This window comes from Hippopotamus amphibius, chromosome 17 (assembly GCF_030028045.1).
Source record: "Hippopotamus amphibius kiboko isolate mHipAmp2 chromosome 17, mHipAmp2.hap2, whole genome shotgun sequence".
NCBI lineage: Eukaryota > Metazoa > Chordata > Mammalia > Artiodactyla > Hippopotamidae > Hippopotamus > Hippopotamus amphibius.
This window is the reverse complement of record NC_080202.1, coordinates 54,931,309-54,949,252: the sequence shown is the minus strand read 5'-3', so window position 1 is coordinate 54,949,252 and position 17,944 is coordinate 54,931,309. Positions and strand designations below refer to the sequence as shown.

The window sequence follows — 17,944 nt, the reverse complement described above, 5'->3', positions numbered from 1 at the left end:
AACCCTAAGTGGAGAAGCTGCTTGTCTGAGAAGGCCTCTGACCACCATCTCTGCCCTGCATCAGGGGAGGGGGGCAGCCATGGACAGTCCAGGGACCTGGAGGGGAGGCCCTCCCATCTCCCAAGATTGAACCCCAGACAGCCTCACTGAGACAGCCCTGGCCTGTCCTTCCCACACACATCACAGGCCTGCTCCCCGGGGTGGGGGGGGACCTTTGTGGCTCCTCTGCCTCCCACCCCACTAGCACCTGACACCTGTCCTAGGAGAAGCTTCATTTACACTTGTGAGTGAGCGATGAACAGGCAGAGGCTGGCCTTGCCTCCCTCGGCATTTGTAATTGGAGCTAATGGGAAGCGAGACTCCTTCCTTGTGTAGCCCCTCACCAGCCCACCCACTTCATCAGATCCCTCTGGCTGTTGATCCCAGAAACTGATTAAGACCAGGACACAGGGCCAACCAGCAACCAAGTGCCCCAGTGTGTGTGTGTGTGTGTGTGTGTGTGTGTGTGTGTGTGTGTGTGTGTGTGTGTGTGTGTGTGTGTGTGTGTGTGTGGTGGGGGTGGGGGTGGGGCAGCTGCCTCCCACCATTCAGGCTGCCTGCTGAGCCCCCTCCCTCCTCAGCGTGGCCATTTGGGGGTTAAGAACCGGAGGTTTAGAGAAATTCAGGGACCCACAGCCAGCAGCAAGCTCGTTGGGGATGCTCGGATTTGAACACAGCTCTGCGGCTGGCTCCCCACTTCCTCCTCCTTTCCCCTGGAGCAAGCTCAGCCGGCAATCTCAGACCGGTGGGAGTTCCCTGCGAACCAGAGGAGCAGGGCACCCAGAGGAGCCTCGGGAGTGCCCGCCTGCCGCTCAGCTCCCTGCACCCCACTCCCCACTCCTGGGGCCCCCTCCCGGCCCTGTTCACCAACTCCCCCCACCCCCCATGCCCCCTCCCGGGCCCTAACCCCCTAGGCTCCCGGACCCCCTCTCCCCGCACTCTCGGCTCTCTCCTCTCCCTAGGTCCCAGCTTCCCGCGCTCCCCCCACTCCCCAGCCCCCAGCTCCCCCTCACCTCCTGGCTCCCTCCTCTTCCCGACAACCCAGCTCCGCTCCCACTCCCAGACCTGCATGGCCCGGCTGGGCGCACTGCTCCTGGCCTCAGCTTCGCGCTGCTGGTGGGCGCCGTGGCCAGCGACTACTGGTACCTCCTGGAGATGGCGGACGCCAGCAACCACAGCGGCCACGGGCAGCTCTCCTCCCACTCGGGGCTCTGGCGCGTCTGCTAAGGTACCGGCTGCCCCTCCCCCATGCGACCCCTTCCCCTTGGACCCAGGGGCCGCACCCCCTCCTGCCAGAGCAGTGCTGAGGCCACTCCCTCCCCCATCTGTCTCCCCTCAGGGAGTCTCTCCCGCACCCCTTCCCCAGACCTGTCTGGTGACAGTCTGGCTGACCTGTCTGGTGACAGTCTGGCTGGAGGAGGAAGGGACTCTGACTCAGGGCTCAGCCTAGGGTGGGAAGTGAAAGGGGGACACTGTGTGGTCCCATAAGGACCCCAAGAGCCTCCCAGGGCAGGAGCGCTTGGCAGTCCCTTGGCCTCACCCTCTGGGGGCCTGTCTTGTCTTAGAAGCGGTAGCACATCACTTGGTAGATGGCAGGACACCACTGGGTGGTCTGGGACCTTGTCCTTCACCCTCCACGTGCTGATCTGTCGGATGGGGAGAAAACGACCCTCTTGGGATGCAGGACCTGGGGTGGGAGGAATGAGGGAGGGGAGGCACAGGCAGGCCCAGCACCTAGGGGCGCTCAGCTGCCCTTCTTGTCATTCATCTGCAAGGGCCCTGGGGCTGAGAAGGGGGCCAGTATGGGGGAGGGAGGCCCAGGCGTGGGGAGCTGGGGCCCTGGCAAGGCCCGTGTTCCTCATCCCAGTGAGTGGGAGTTATTTCTTCATTACTGTCCGGGGCTCAGTCTGGTCTCCCCGTTATCCCCACTCCCTGTCAGGCAGAGCCAGGGCTGTGGCGCAGAGCCCTCTTCCCACATCCCTGATGGCCTGACACACAGGACAGAAAACAGGAGTTCCGTGTGGCTTCAGACCTGAACAGGAGGGAAGGGCTTTTCTCCGCGAGGTGTGGGGGAGGTGGTGGGCTTCCACAGGCTCCCCAGCTGGGGGCCTCAGCAAGCTGGGGCCAGCCGGGGGGCTTCCCCTGCATAGGGCGCACGCAGGGCGGCAGGGATGTGGGCGGGCGTGAGTGAATGAGTGTGCACATGTATGTGAGCAAGGTCAGTGTGTGCGTGTGTGAGACAGTGCCTTCCTCGGGGCTGCTGGAGAGGAAGGGCAGCACAGTTTATCCAACCCGCCACGGGCAGCCTGAGGCTCCAAGGCTCTCCCGACTTGTGCGTGTGTGCGAGAGTCAGAGAGCCCATGTTGCACACACCTTTCTCGTGCAGGCAAAGCCTGGCCTCCACGTGTGAGCAGGCCCAAGGGAGGTCTGAGGGCGGCCTCTCTTCCGTGTTTGAAAATTTTCAACAGGCATCCACGTAGATCTTATTTGTATGTTAAATACACAAAACAAAAGGTCTTAGGCCTCCAAACCCATTTGGTGCCCCAACTCCAAGTCGCAGGAGAAAATGTGCTGGGGCTCTGTGGCCACCTGTCGGGGCCCTTGGCTCTGGTGGGGGGGTGAGAGCCTGCAGGCCACCTATCTCCGAGAAGCACAGGGTGGGCAGCGGGCCCACCAGCGTCCAGCCCACCAGGCTTTGTGTTCTTTCTGCTTTTTAGGGCAGAACAGCTGCATCCCCCTGATTGACCCCTTTGCCAGCGAGAGCCTGGATGCCTCCACCTCGGGGCAGCGCCTCATCTGTGAGTTCTGGGGTGGGAGTCGCCCCCCATCCTTCCTTAATCTCCAGACAAGGCTCGGTACCCTCATCCCAGACCCACAGAGCTGCTTCCAGCCGGACCCTGGGTGGTCAGAGGACATTTCCATACGGATCTGAAAACCCCCCGTGACTGGCCTCGGCCCCCCGTGCTCTGCTGCTGGCTTGTGACCACAGACGCCTGACCCTCAGCCTGTCCTGCCCTCCCCGTGCCCATCTCGACTCTCCTTTGTGTTTCCAAATGAGTCTACCTGGTGGGCATCTCCCACCTGGTGAGCTGGGGACATGTGTCTGCTGGCCCAGAGAAGCCTGGGAGGTTAGGGAGGGTCCTGGGAGGCCTCCCTCACCCTGCGCCTGAGGAAGACTGTGCCAGGACAAGGGGGGGCCCTGGGAGGGGCCGGTAGTCACTGTGGAGACATCAGAGGGAGTCGGCTGGCCCAGCTCCTCCTCCAGCCAAGGCCGAGGCAGTCCCGAGTGTCCTACGAAGGAGGACCTCCAGGCGCAGGGCTCTGAAGTACTCACCTGGACCTTCCTTGGGGCGCTGGCCCGGGTCCCCTCCTGCTCCCTGAACCCCCTCTCCTGGCAGTGCTGCACCGAGCCTTCCTGGTCGTCCTGCCCCTGAGCCTCGTCCTCATCGTGTGCGGCTGGGTCTGTGGCCTCCTCAGCTCCCTGGCCCAGAGTGTCCCTCTGCTGCTCTTCACCGGCTGCTACTTCTTGTGGGGGGTGAGTCTGGGGGCTGTGGGAGCCACAGGTCCTGGGAGTGGGGTGCTGCCTCTCTTGCTGCCCCATTCCCTGCTCTCCCACCCCTGCTGCTCTGAGTCCAGGCCCACCCTGGGGATCAAGCTGCAGCAGGCAGGGGTGCCCTGGGTAGCACTGGGGCCTTTGTAGGGGCAGGGATTCTGAGCCCAGAGCCAGGGACTGGGGCCGGGGAGCCCCAGGGTTGAACTTCCAGGTGCAGCAGGCATGAGGATCTCCAAGGTGATCCCAGGAACTGCCCCTCTGGACCTGCACAAGAGGTGGGGAGCCAGCCCCCACCTGTTCCCCTCTCTTTCCCAGGCCATCCCGGTGAGGGGGCAATGCAGGCAGGGGTTTGGCATAGGTCAGACAGAGTGAGGCAGGGCCTTGAGTTCTTGGCAGTGACCCCAAGCCAGGCCCAGACTGCAACTAGTAACAGTGCACGAGCTAGTGTTCATCTAGCCTGCAGGCACTGGGCCAAGCCCTCCCTCAGGGACACAGCGTTGCAGGCACTTGGGTCACAGCTTTCTGCTGAGATGTACAAGGATTCCCCAAGCTCAGCAGGAAGCTTGTCCTAGAGTCCCCTTCACTGCCTTTTGGTGCTGTCTGCCCCAGCCAGCCACCCACCTGGTGTCCCCAGCTGCCCGAGACTGGCTGTTGTTGACCATGGGACAGAGGCTCCTCGGGTTCAGTCCTCAGGGGCCCCTCCCGTCCAGGGCCAGCGCTGAGCTGAGTCTGGTTTCCTGGGTCAGATCTACTGTCAGGGCTGTGGCGTGAGGACCAGACCACACCAGCCTGGGGCTTCCTGCTGGGCAGGCCTGCTTCCTCCCCAGGGGCTTCTGGGCCCTTTGGGAGGCCTTGGTCAGGAAGGTGTAGGTGCCGATTGCCAGGGGGACCAGCAGCCTTGGTGTTTGGTTTAGAGAAAGAGAGCAGGAGGAATCAAAACACGGGTTCTGGCCTGACCCCACAGACTGTCTGTGTGTGTCCAAAATCCAATTAAGAGGACCTTGGGAGGCCACTGAGAGGAGTAATTGGGTGGGATTGTAACCAGGAAACCTTATGATGACAGAAAACTTTGGCATTGTGCTTGGAACCAAGGTACCGGCCAGTGGGCAGAGGGAGGGCCTGGAGGCAGCTGCTCCGGGGCGTTCCCCCTGCTCTGAGGGAGGGCAGGCCGTGGGCCTCTGCTCAGGGGCCAGACTGGCTGCACCTCTGCTTTCCTTGCATGGCGGGTTCCTGGTGGAAGTGGATCATCCGACCTCACTGTCAGGAGCCTGCCCAGATGGCCTGGGTGGGGCCAGGGCCAGCAAATGCACCAGCTCTGGGGGCGCAAAGATGGGAATGTCACACCAAGGCGGCCTGTGTGAGGCCAGATCACCCCTGAACTCCCCCATTTACATCATGAGTGCCAGAAGAGGGAGGGACACAGAGGGCTCCAGGATGACACTGGCTGGCTCCTCCTGAGCTGGGAGGAGGGGTGATGAGTTCCGCAGCCATCGCCCAGCGTGAGGCTCCTGTGCCAGCCAGGGGGAGATACCTGAGACAACTCCGGGGGGCCTAGGGCTCAGAGAGCGGTCTGGCAGGAGCTGGACCTGGGCTCCCCAGTCCCCAGAGAGAGTCAGATGCTCCAGGTCGGGGTGCAGCTGGGGAGCTTACTCTGCGCCCCCTGCTCTGACAGAGGGCTGGTCCTGCCCTGGGCCAGGCTGGACAGAGGAAGCTGGCAGTTTGAAGAGGAGCGCCGCTGACGGGGCAGCCTGGGTGGGGGCAGCGAGTGTGGAAGAGTGGGGACTTGGCCTGGAGCTCTGACTGCTGTAGGCTGAGACAGACACCTGTGTCTCTGGGGCCTCAGCTGCACGGGAGCTCCCCAAGGAAGCCTGAGAGACGTGTCCAGCCCCACCCCTGGGCACTGACCCCAGTCCCAGAGCCCTGCAATTGATTTGGCTTCACAGCTCCCAAAGTTAAATCCATAACTTCTGCCACGGCTCTGTCCAGCCCTAGGCTGGTGGCTGTGAGTCCCTCCTTCCTATCTTTGATCAAGTGCGGAATCGCAGAGGACCTGCGTGAGAGGCAGGCAGTGCAGGGATCCCAGGGCTCTGTCCCTTCTCTGGGTCCCAGTAAAATCCAGACCTGGCCCTGAAGGTCCGCTCTGGCCAGCCTCGTGCCTCGGCTGGGCAGTGTCCGGAGGGAGTACCGCGCACCCGGGAAGTGCCTGTGGGGGCCTCAGGACCTCCCTACGCTCTCTGTAGCTGGCACCCCGGGCAGGCCTGACGTCAGCCTGCCACTGTGGGACGGGGGTGGCTCTCTGGGCTGGTCCCTCTGAGCCTGGGTGGACAGGCAGATGTCCCTGTGCCCAGCTCGTTGTTTGCCCCTGACCCTCCAGGGTCACTGGGAACTATGTGCAAAGCCAGTCTTCTTCCTTTGAGCAGAGATGCAGGGTCGGAGGGAGGAGGGCGTCCTTGTCTGGGGAAGGACAGGGGTTATAGGACCAGTAGGAAGGGCCTGAAACTCAGACATGGGGAGGGGAGAGGACCTCAGGAAAGAGGTATGCTGAGGGAGCGGAGGCTGGGGCCCAGTGAAGTGGGGAGGGGAGCTGTGAGGAAGAGGGGGTGGAGGTGCAGGTCAGGGGCCTGGCTCAGGACACCTGGTCAGAGCTCCAGAGCTCCCCCCACCCTTCCCGGATGCCAGTACAGGTCACTGGCTGTGTGTGTGTGTGTGTGTGTGTGTGTGTGTGTGTGTGTGTGTGTGTTGCGAACTCCAGGGGGTATGTGGGGGCAGTAATGTGAGTAGGGACCATGTATTGAGGTGTAGGTGGTGCTATTTGCAAGGGGGTTTTGTGGGGTGAGGTCCTGAGGTTTGAGGACTGAATCAGAACCTCCATTCCCCCCAGAGGCCAGTGGGCAGAAGCTCCCAAGGCCGTGTCTGCCAGACCACCTTGGCCAGGGGCCCAGATAGGGCAGGCGCCCCCAGCAGGCAGACGCACCGAGTGGTCACTCTGCACCCCCTTCCCCAGGTGCCCTGACCCTGGCGGGGGTCAGCATCTACATCAGCTACTCACACCTGGCCTTCGCTGAGACGGCCCGCCCGTACGGCCCCCGGCACGTGCAGGACATCCACATCCGCTTCGGCGGGTCTGTGGCCCTGGCCTGGGGCTCCTGCGCCTCGGAGGCCCTCAGCGGCCTCCTCCTGCTCACAGCAGCCCGAGCCCTCTACCTGCGCCGGCAGCTGGGCGCCTCCCACTCGGTGGTCATCTGAGTCCCAGGCGGGCAGGTCAGGGAGAGGGGCTCCGTTTCCCTTTGCATCTCCTGGGATTGGGTGGCCAGAGCCTGGCCCTGAGAGGCCACAGGAAGGAGGCTGGGAGCTCTGTTCTGAAGGCCTGGCTGGAGTCTGGCTGGGAGGGGGCCCTGGGGTGAGCAGGGGGTTGGGGGCGGAGCTGAGAATCCAGGCTCCTCTTGCTTGATGTTTGGGGGCTCTCCTGCCCTGTCGCGCGTTTAGGACTAAGTGGTTTAGCCTCCTCGTAGAGCTGAGAAAGGTTGAGTCCCAGCAAGAGGAAGCAAAGGGCCAAGGGACAGCTAGCGGTGGTCGGGTGGGGGTGCTGCAGGCTCCTGGGTGGTCAGCAGGTCCCCTGGCCTCTCGAGGCTGTGGCCTGTGCTCACCGCTCCCCATCAGTCCTGGTGTGCCACAGCTGCCCCCATTCCTAGGGACCTGAGTCAGGCGGAAAAGCTACCCCCGTCCTCGGGAGGGGGCAGCTCGAGAGAGAAGCAGGTATCTGGGCGCAAACACCCCCTGTGCCGGGCGCCGTGCTGAGCGCTGCCCGCTCCTCTGCTCTGCTCTGCTCGTCCAGTCTCCCCGTTGCCCTTCACAGCAGTTACCCTTCACCCATTTTACAGAAGGGGGACTTAGGCTCAGGTCCCCCCGGGAGCAGACTGCAGAGCCAGCGCCCTCGCAGACCTCTGTTCTTCCTCTCCGCCTCCCCAGGGCAGGCCTGGATGGGGAGGAGACTGAGGACTGGGTAGGGGGGCCCACTTGCAGGTGCAGGGGGAGCTGAGGGGGCTGGACCTGCCTCTGTTCCCCCTGGTTTCCAGGCCTCTGTCCCTGTCCTGGTGCTGCTGCTCCTGCCAAGGGGCCGGCACTCCAGGACCCCATCCTTGTCTGCAGCTCCCTGGGGAATGTCTGTGATCACGAGGCTGTGTGGGCCCCTGAACAAGCAGGTGTGGAAGTCCTATGGGGTGGGGCGGCCGTGCCAGGGTGGAGAGTGAGGGGCTTCTCAGCCAGGAGGGGCGGGGGCCGCCCAGGGTGGCAGAGGCCAGAGCCTGGAGTTTGGGCTGCAGGCTTATTGGACGGAGACAGACCCAGGCCTGGTGCTCCTCCAAGGACCAGACAGACAGGGAAGTGGGCAGCCAGCTCACGCCCAGTCACCGTGGTCTGTGAAGGCTGAGGCTCCTTCCACGCTGGGCAGTACCCGAAGCCCTGCTTGGCCTTTGTTTCAGGTTCGGGGCCCTCCTGAGTCTGGGGTGTGTGCTGGGGGTCCATGGCGCCTCTCTTGCCTTGGTCTTCCCCTCCCCCAGTCTCCCTTTATTACTTGGGAAGTGACAGGAAGCTCTGGGGGCATCAGGGGAGTCACACTGCGGGGCAAAGAGCTGGGGGGTTTAGTGGGAGCTTTCCTTCCTACTGGTGTCTTAGCATTTCACATTGTGCCAATTTGTCCTTAAATAAATCAGTGTGTTCTGTGTGCAGTCAAACCTTGACGCTCTTAAAATTTTTCAGAATGGATAACACATGCCCATGGCTTACAAACAGTGCAGGGGAAACCCTGTTACCAGCTCTATGTGTGTGTGTGTCCATGTCCATCCAGAGACGTCCTGTGTTCGGTCTATGTGTCCATCCAGAGTTGTCTTTGGCAGACACAATGAGCTCCTTATTTCTGGTCAGCACAGGCAGGGAGGACTCCCGGGGCCTCACATTGGATCCAGGGATGGTTTTGTCCTCTCCGCTTGGGAGGCTCTTACCTGCCTGCTCCCTCCTCTCACACAGCAGTTTCTCATGTGGGTTTGCTGGGGGTCAGGGGTGGAGAGTTTAACCTGGGCCTCTGACTGCAGACAGGTTTGGACTTCAGGCACAGACACTGGAACAGACACATGTGGGTGGCCCTGGGATCCCAGAACCGCCAGGGAGGCGGGGGTGGACTTGCCCCTTCCCTGCTTCTAGAACAGGCCTGTCCATGACTCAGGCGAGCCTGTCTCTGACTGGCCAAAGTCCACAGTGGGTGTTTCACATTCGTTCTAGCCCTGCAACTTCCTGAGTAGCTCCAACAACTCCCAGAACTGCTCAGCTAAGCCTCTCCCTAATTCCTGGACCACAGAAACTATGAGAAGTAATGAAAGATTATTGCTGTTTGGGGGGAATTTGTTCCCAAGCAATGGATAACCACTACAGGGCAGGGCAGGAGACATTGCAAAGGCCTAGAGTTGCTGGCTTTCCTGATTCCTCCTCAAGCACAGGAGAGCGGTTCTGGGGCCTTGGGGAACCCCAGGTGCTGCATCTCCCAGAGTATAGACAGGTATAGATTCTTCTAAGTGAGGGAGGCAGGGACTTCCCTGGCAGGCCAGTGGTTAAGACTCCACACATCCACTGTAGAGGGCCTGGGTTCAATCCTTGGTCGGGGAACTAAGATCCCACACCGTGCAGTGTGGTAAGTAAGTAAGTAAGTAAATAAATAAATAATAAATAAAGGAGGCAAAGAAGGAGGGTCCTCAGCTTTAGGCCTCCTTGGCCTGTCACAGATGCCTTCTCTCCTCCCATCGCTCACACTCACCACCATACCTCCAGCCCAGGCCCTCTCCTGAGCGCCATGCCTACGCTTCTGGCCACTTCTAATTAATTACCTGTGCGCTGGGGCTAAAACAACACTCTTAAACTGAAGTCATCCTCTACCCTCACAAAGCTAGTCCTCCTACAATTCCTACTAAGGGCTTTCTAAAGCACTGATGTGATGGCCTATCTCCCCTATTTAAAAAAATCCGCACACACATTCACAGATTCATATATATACATAACTACGTGTATATCCAGAATGAAATATGCAAAAAAATTGATAGCGGTTATTCTTAGGTGCTTTTTAAATATAGACCTCAGCAGGAGGTCCACCGCGTCTGCCTGAATCACCCCAGGAGTTGCTAGAAAGGAGATCCAGTCCCAAATTATGTGCAGTAATGACATATTATTTCGTAAGCAAAAAAAAATTTATTGTTTAAAAAGGTAAATACGTATTAGATGACTGCAAGATAAAGCCCCGGCCCCCTACCAGGCCACCCAACGCCAGTATCCCTTTCTGTGTCCTCTCACACTTCCTCCTGCTGGTCCCCGAAATGCTCTCATGAGCCACATGGCTGCCTACTGGACTTGGGGTCCCACCTGTCCCTGCATGTTTGGGCCCATGTCCCAGACACAGGGGCACATGGGGTTTCCTGAATGAACAGATGGAAGGCATCACCCCATGCATCCTGGAAGTGAAGGGGTCCAAGGAGACCAGCGGATGACGGGGGTGTTGTTTCACTGCCTCTTCCTCCAGCCCACTCCCTGGGGACACTTCCACTCCCCACTTCCATCCATTCCCGCCAGGGCACAGGGTCCGTCACCCCATGCTCAGGGCCCTCAGCACGAACGCCCACTTTCCCAGCGCCAGCTCGGTGTCCTGCGCAGAGACGTCACGGTGCCACACGGCTCGCACTGACTGCTCAGTCCAGGGGAACAGCAGCACGCGCACTGCGTGGCCGGTCTGGGCCACCTCGTCAGTACTCACGGTCTGCAGGCGCTGGCACAGCTCCACGGGCGGCAGCCCATCCACCCTCACCATCACCATGTTTGTCTCCACAGTGGTGAGATCCACGGAGCAGATGGGGGACGCCAGTTCCTGGAGCCCTGGGCCCAGGTCCAGTGGTAAGTGGAGCCCAACCCTAGGACCCCATCACTACCACTACCACCCCAGCCTTGTCACCCCAAGAAAGGCAGAGGACAGCCCAACCATAGTGGGAGGAAAAGAGAGAGTCTTAGTCCTAACAGGGGCAGACTTGGCTCTGTGACTATTTGGCTCTGTGACTATTTATCTCTGTGATCTTGGACAAGTCAGTTAATCTCTTGGGGTCTAGGTTTCCTCATCTGTAAAGTGGGGACATCATGGGGTTGTTGTGAGGACTCAAGTTAAAGGCTTCATTCTACTGGATCCTGCAGAAAATTACGGACACCCACTGGGTGCCTACTGCACGGGGTGTGGTGGGGTGTGGTCTGGTAAAGCACAGACCACCTGGATCCCACCCCTACTGGTTCAGCGGTTAACCTTCACCTTCTAGAGTTGGAAGGATGCACACCTGCTGGGGATTTGGGCCCTGCTACAGGGGACCCCCAAGGCACACCCCTAGGACCAAAGGGAAGTGGGGGGCGGTGTTCAGGCACCTTTGGCAAATCTCTGGGCGTTCCGGTGGTCCCTCAGCAGCACCTCCTCGGCATCAGCCAGTCCCACCAGAGCTGCCGCGGCCAGCACCCCTGCCTGGCGCATCCCCCCACCCAGGGCTTTCCGGAGGCGCCAGGCTTCTTCAATGAAGTCCTTAGGTCCCCCAACCAGCGCCCCTACTGGTGCACCGAGGCCCTGGGGGAAGAGAGGGGAATCCTGCCTGCCTGCCCATGGGACTCTGGAGGCGGCAAAAGGGACAGGGATAGGCGACACTGTGGCCTCATCAAGGGAGGGGTTATAGTGGCCCAGGGTGAGCAGCTGCCAGCATAGGAGCTCGGGGACCCAACCTGGCCTCCTGCTGTGGGCACCTCCATCCTCCTGTGTCAGAGGTGGCCTGGCAGCTTCCCTACCTTGGAGAAACAGAGAGACACAGAGTCACAGTGCTCCACGATGCGGGCGGGGGACATGCTCAGAGCCACCGCGGCGTTCATCAACCGGGCCCCATCCAGGTGGACCCGGACCCCATAGCTCTGGGCCAGCAGGTGCACCTGGGGGCAAGATGCAAGCGGGGTCAGAGGGGCTGGGCTGGGGGGTGGGGCGGAGGGAGGATGGGTCTCCAGAAGGCTACTGGAGGGTCACTGGGCTTGACTCCTTGAGGAAGCACAAGGGGTTTGAGTCGGGAGAGCTGGTTGGTGACTAGCTTGGCCATCTGGAACCTGAGCAGTCTCTCTGGGCCTGGACCTGAGGCCGTCCTCTGTGAAAGAGGGCCGATGATAAGGGATTTATCTCCTCTTTATGGTGGGCTCACTGTAGGCCAAGCAATGAATGCCTCATCCTAAGTTGTGCCACAGCCCCATTGGAGGGATGCCCTCAGTGCTGTTTCCCAGGTGAGGAACAGGTCTGGAGTGTTAGCTAGCGCTCAAGTTCTCACAGGGGAGAGCAGTAGAGCTCAGCCCTTGCACCCTGGCCCTAAGACCAGGCCAAGGTGGTGCTGCTTGGGGACTCACCTCCCTGAGGGCTGGGTCTCTGCTCTTTGGAGGAAAGTTTGGGCACTGGGGGCTGTAAACTGGGACAATAATTCCCTCTGTATCTGTGCCTAGGACCACACCCATGTCTCCCACAGCAGTTCTGGCCACTGATGGGTACCCAGGCGTGTATCAGAGGGAACTAAACCCCAGGAGAGGGGCCCAGGGGACAGAAAGCCAGCAGCTGGCTAGTGGTGGGGGCACAGTGGTGGGGTCAGGCCTACCTGGCGTAGGTATTCGATGGGGAGGACCCGGCCCCCTGAGCTGCTGTGGGTGTTCTCCAGGCAAATGAGCTCACAGACCGGGTGGTAAGGGCTCCCAAGGCCCCGTGTGACCAGCCTCTCCAGCTCAGCCAGGTCCAGGGTGCCATGCGGCAAGTCTGGGAGTGGGTGGGAGTGCACCCCCGCGATCTGCAAGTTGGGGGTGTGTGCAGAGGATAAGGTCCAGGGGTCCAGCAGCACCTCCTACCCCTGTCCTGTCTGCTCCTCCCTAGTTTTGGACCGTGGAGCCTTCCCTCTGTGCTGTGGACGTGGGCACAGACATCCCAGCTAAGGATGCAGAGGACGGAAGGCACCTGTTTGCTTGAGAAGTTGTTGTCCCTCCGCCCTGAGCGCCCAGTGCTCTAGGTGTCCACTAGGGGGCAGCAGGGTGCTAAACACAGCCAGCATACAAGAGGCTGGCCTGTGCGGAGCCTGCCGCTGCGTGGTCACTCTGGGAACCGCTCTCCTTCCTGCCTCCCCTGGAGAGGCCACTGTCCCAGCCATTTCTACCACTGCAGGTCCCAACTCGGCGCCTGGGAAGCAGGTTCCCATCACAAGTGCTGAGCATCTTGTGCTGGCCCCAGATGAGAGGTGCTGGGTCCTTACCTGAGCAACCCCGCCCTGCTCATAGACGTGTAGGTGGCATTCCTGCCCGAGGAGGAGCTGGGAGCCCCGGCGCTGGCAGTGACACATCACTGAGGTAGATGGGATGGGGGGCAGTGTTGGCACCAAGTCCCATGCAGCCCATCTGTCCCCACCCAGCTCAGCTGGGCTAACCCCCAGGGCCGCAGCTAGCTCCCAAGTGCCTTTTGCCAATTAGGAATGTCCCTTCAAGACACCTTCCTGCCATGTGCTGGAAAACCATCCCACTGAGTCCACAAGTCTAGGACGGTGACCCTGTGGATCACTGGGCCCTGCAGCCCACCTGCAAGATATCTCCTGCATGGGGATGCCAGCCATGATGCTGCTCGTTAGGGGATAAGCAGCCCAGGGCACGGGCACCAGTCAGGTCGCAGCAGGAAACAGGGCTCATGCACACTGGGAAACCAGAGTGTTTGATAAAGGGACAATTTACAAAGGTGTAGCAGCATACAGGGAAGTCACGAGGTTCAGTGCAGGACCCCCAGGCAGGAAGGGGTGAAAGGAGGGTGTGGTTACAGGTTCCAGATGGCTCAGAGCCCTACTGATGTCGTCACAGCCCTCAGCACAAAAGGGAGAAGCACAGAGGGCAAGCCTGGAGGGCAAACGGAAGTTGCCCTGCGCTCACCAGAGATGAGGTTGGCCATGGTGTTTGTGGGCACGAACAGGGTCCGCTCCACACCGAGCAGCTCCGCAGCCGTGGCCTGCAGCTCTAAGGTGGGAAGGGATGGGGTGGGGGCCCCATCAATAGTGGCACTTTTCAAAGTCCTCTCCTTGCCGACCCCGTGAGCCCCTTGTCCAGAAGAGGGCACCTTGCCCAAGGCTGCGCTGAGTGGCCCAGCGGGACGCCAGCCCCGGTAGGCCAGCTGCAGTCTGTGGTCTTGGTGGCTGCATATCGGGGTCCAGGGCCCCTCAGTCAACCCTCTGCGCCCTGCCTCCTCCCGGGCCATGTTCTCCCCCCACATTGAAACTCTGTGGTTTGAACCCTCCTGTCCCACCCAGACCTCACACCTGTCTCACTTCCTTTCCCATCAGTCCCTTGCAGGTGGGGCCCTGCGGTTTCTCTGCTGACTTCCTCTCCCGGAACAGAAGGACAGGAACCCTCAGAAGGAGACGCTGGGGGGCTGGAGGGGGCAGGGCTTCTGGCTCCTGCTTTAAAGCTCACTGTGGCTCCCCCTCTGCCTGTGGCATCAAGTACAAAGCCTTGCCATGACATTCAAGACCAGTGGGATCTGCTTCCCTCCAGGGCAGTGATGCTCTCCTACATCCCCACTCCAGCCATATTCCCCATCCATATCCCGAACACCTTTCTCAACACTGCTTCTGCTTCTGCAGTTCCCCTGCCCAGTGAGCCAGCACTCCCTTCCCTGCCTGGGGTTGGGGGTGGAGCACTTCACTCATCTTTTAAGAAGTTCCCCCACAAAGTCCCCATTTCCTGTGAGTCCCATGTCTCCTCTCACCCACCCCCACCCCCAGTCCCCAAGGCACTCTCTGTGGATGCATGTTAACCCCAGCACCTCCCTCACCCCAGTGGGGGTGACTGTCTATGCATCAGGTTGCCTGCTGAGCAGTGGGTCAGCATCTTTGAAGTTCCAGGCAACAGTGGTGTCTGCTGGATATGCGATCAGCCCCATCACCACCGGAGCCCACATCAGGCCCTCAGGGCTCAAGTGGTGACCCAGTGTCTTGCCCCTGGCACAGCTGACGGTTGTACACACCCCAGCAATAGCAATGGCTCCCTATGGCAGCAATTCTCAACCCAGAGTGGGGGCACCAGTCGCCATCTTGAAAACACTCCCTAGGTTTTTAGAACCCACTCCTCGGGGGGTGCAGCCTGTGGAGAATCCCCTTTTCTAGATGCGTTTTCCCTTTGTCTTCTTGTGGGAAGGTGGTGGGTGCAGGACAATAGCTAAGCGTTCTGGAGTGAGAAGACCTGGGTTCAAGTCCTGTTTTGCCATTTACTCAGCATGGGACCTTGAGCTCAGCTTCTCAGAGCCCTCCTCTGCAAGATGAGATAAGACCCATCTCATCGGGCAGTGGCGCCACACAGAATAAGCAGACAAGTCACCCCGCGATCCTGTTAACTTGCAGATTCTGGCTCAGGAGGTCAGGCATGGGACCCGAGAATCTGCATTTCTAACAGGCTCTCGAGTGATGGGTCGGACTGAGCTGCAAGGACGCCAAGCGCAATGCCTAGCCTGCAGCTGAGCCGCCACCCCGAGTCCCGGGCCACCTCTCCCGTCAGCACCACGGACAGCGCCCTGGGGTCGCCGCGAGGACCCCCCGGCCCCAGCCGGCACGCGGGGCTCACCGCGGACGGTGGGGTCCTCGCCGTAGTCGTCGTCCCCCACAACCGCCTCGGCCATGGCGCGCCTCATGGCCGGCCCGGGCTTGGTAACCGTGTCGCTGCGCAGGTCCACCACGTGCGTCTGGATCCCCGCCTGGCTGCCAGACCCCCGGGCCCAGAGGGCCCCGTGCCGCTGGGCCGCGGCCCCGGCCAGTCTGCGGAGCATGGCGTGGATAGCGCCAGCCCCCGCGCCCCGACCTCCCCGGCGAGCGCGACCGGGAGCGGCGGGGTCGAAGCTGCAGGACTTCCTGGACTTCGGCCGCTGCTGACCTGGGCTGGCGTGGGGGGGGGGGGGGGGGGGGCGGCATGCTGGGAATTGTAGTTCGGCCTTCGTCGCGGCGGCCCCGGGCAAGTCCCGCGGGAGGGCCCTGCGGCATGCTGGGAGTTGTAGTTCGGCCTTCGTCACGGCCGGCCCCTGGCAAGTCCGGTGGGGGCGGGGGGCCTGCGGCATGCTGGGAGTTGTAGTTCGGCCTTCGTCGCCTTCGCGACGCACGAACCTGGGATGAGGGAGAGGAAGGGTTCCGCTTAGCCAGGAAGAAACAGAGACCAGGCAAGTTCTTATAGAGCAGACGCCCGTGCGCCTCTTACTGTGTGCCCGGCACTGTCCCAGGCACTTTACAAGTGTTAACTCAGTTAATCCTCCCGACAGCTCTTAGGAGACAAGTACTGTTATCATCCCGTTTTACAGATGGGGAAACCGAGACGCACAGAGCCAACGAATGTGCCTAAGGTCACTTGGAAAGGAGCGTCCAGCTCTGAACCATTGTGTATACGTTGCCCTTAAAAAGTAGCTTCCCATCATCTGCTTTTTTCAATACAGATTTATTGAGCACCTGCTGGTGCCAGGCATTGTCTAGGTGCCAGGCAAAGGATACAACAAGGGTGCAACCCGTCTGAGAGTCCGAATTCAGATGGAGGCAGAATTAGAGGGGTGCACAGAGAGCCCCCTTCTCCATAGCCCTGCCTTTGAGGGGTGGACTGCTCCCACCCAGGGCCATGCAGGGTAGTGGTGAAGGTCCCTGACTGACTCAAGTCCCAGTTTACCAGGTGTGTGGCTTTGGACAAGCCAATTAACCTCTTCGTGCCTCAGTCTCCTTAAATGCAAAATGGGCTGTTTTGAGGATTTGATGACTTAGGGTTTTTCGTGCTGACCCTGGTGCCTGGCTGGTAGTAAGTGCTACGTATGCGTCTTTGCTCTTTTACTGCTGCTGCTTTATCATGGTTACTGGTCACAGCCCAGGGCCCCGGGGCTTGGTGCTGCTGCTGTGGGGTGCAGCCTGACCCAGCCTGGACTGGGCCTCCTGCAGGGTGACCTTCCCTCACTCGGGGAGGGCAGGCCTCCCTCTGAGTGCCCAGCCCCACTCAGCAGCTCCCCTTCCCAGAGTGTGGGCCATAGAATTCTCTTCCCCACAGGAGGAGGTTGGTGTGGAGGGGCTGAAGGTCACCAGAGGAGGCACCCTCAGCTCTGATCGGGGCACTCCTCAGCAAAGAGGACTCTCAGACACTGACCTTCATCACAGCTCTGCTGTGTGCCTGCTCCAGGTCAGGTCTGGGGATAAGGGAGAGCAAAGCAGCTTGCCCTTGAAGGTCAGGTCCTGGGGATGGGGACAGGATGCTACCTGTTGGCACTGGGGGAAGCTGCATTGGGGCTGGTCAAGGCATCAGGGCAGACTTTCTGGAGGAAGCAGTGATTGGGTTGAGCTTTGAAGTCAGCAAGGTATTAATCAGACAAAGGCAGAGGGGAGAGTCTTCTGGGCAGAGGCTTGGGGTAGGAGGCAGCTGGAACGTTTGAGGCCCTGAAGGAGAAGGGAGCAGGGGTGGAGATGAAGCCCAACAACTGGAGCTCTCCATCTCCGCACCACAGTCCCCCCTCCACCCCACCCCGTGCCTGCAGAGCCATCCTGAAAGGGTGGAAATTCCAAGTCCCTGTACAGTTTGGGGCCCCAAGGATCCCCATCTAAAAGAAAGGCTCCCTGTTCCTTCCCCACCCGCCCCCGGCCCAGTGCCCTCTGGCCCTGACCCGCAATCTCCATCGAATTCCGGGCCCTAGAAAACAAGCCCCTTATCTCAGTGTCTGGCTCCAGCCCTTCTGCTGGGAAGCGGGGGGCGGGGAGCAGAGGCCTCAGTGGGAAGGAAGGGAGGGGCTGGGGCAGTGATGGTAGCTCTCAGGGGAGCAGGGAGAAGGGGGCAAACAGCTGGATCACCAGGCACCTCCCAGCCAGGGCGGAACCACAGAATGGCCTTCTGGTTGCAGGCACTTCACAGTTTGCCAAGCCTTCCCACCCACAGCCTCCCTGTTAATCCTTACAGCAACCTTGGGGGAGGGGGGCTGGGCGGGGGGGGGGGGGGGGGGAGGGGGGCTGGGCAGGGGGGTTAGGGCTAGCCCAGAATGCCACCAAGGTGACATAGTTGATCCCCAAACTTGGCCTTTCTTCTCCCACAGCAGTGCTGTTTCCCCGAAGAGCTGGGCTCTTGCTGGGGGAAAGCTGGGCCCAACAGAGTTTACTTCTGCCAGGTGGCTCCTTAGCACCTCGCGTCTTGTCCCAGGCACCCAGGCCACCCCCACCTCCCCCAGTGGTGGCTTGCCCCAGGGTGAGGGGAGCAGGAAGCTTGGGCTATGGGGGGACGGGTGGGGGAGGG

General features: G+C 60.8%; 2 protein-coding genes across 2 annotated transcripts; one reads left to right on the top strand and one right to left on the bottom strand.

Moving 5' to 3' along the window:
- The first annotated feature begins 1,108 nt into the window (after positions 1-1,108).
- On the top strand, positions 1,109-6,838 carry TMEM235 (transmembrane protein 235). Its single transcript, XM_057717001.1, is given in 6 exon segments — positions 1,109-1,133; positions 1,136-1,267; positions 2,757-2,837; positions 3,438-3,574; position 3,790; positions 6,597-6,838. Coding segments are annotated over 6 exon segments (618 nt in total).
- A 3,025-nt stretch (positions 6,839-9,863) lies between these two features.
- Positions 9,864-15,571, bottom strand: LOC130840571 (uncharacterized). Its single transcript, XM_057716199.1, has 7 exons — positions 15,269-15,571; positions 13,586-13,669; positions 12,925-13,013; positions 12,283-12,468; positions 11,444-11,581; positions 11,036-11,228; positions 9,864-10,504 (listed from the first exon to the last, which is right to left on the bottom strand). The coding sequence occupies exons 1-7, from the start codon at positions 15,468-15,470 to the stop codon at positions 10,218-10,220; spliced, it is 1,179 nt and encodes a 392-aa protein (XP_057572182.1). The 5' UTR covers positions 15,471-15,571; the 3' UTR covers positions 9,864-10,217.
- Between the last annotated feature and the right edge of the window lie 2,373 nt (positions 15,572-17,944).

Bases quoted from the DNA above. Each gene is read 5' to 3' on its own strand.
- LOC130840571 (XM_057716199.1), bottom strand. From the start codon at position 15,470: ATGCTCCGCAGACTGGCCGGGGCCGCGGCCCAGCGGCACGGGGCCCTC. The intron at 13,014-13,585 runs GTGAGCGCAGGG...CATCTACCTCAG, and splicing joins CATGGCCAACCTCATCTCTG to TGATGTGTCACTGCCAGCGC. The intron at 12,469-12,924 runs GTAAGGACCCAG...CCCAACTTGCAG, and splicing joins AGCAGGGCGGGGTTGCTCAG to ATCGCGGGGGTGCACTCCCA.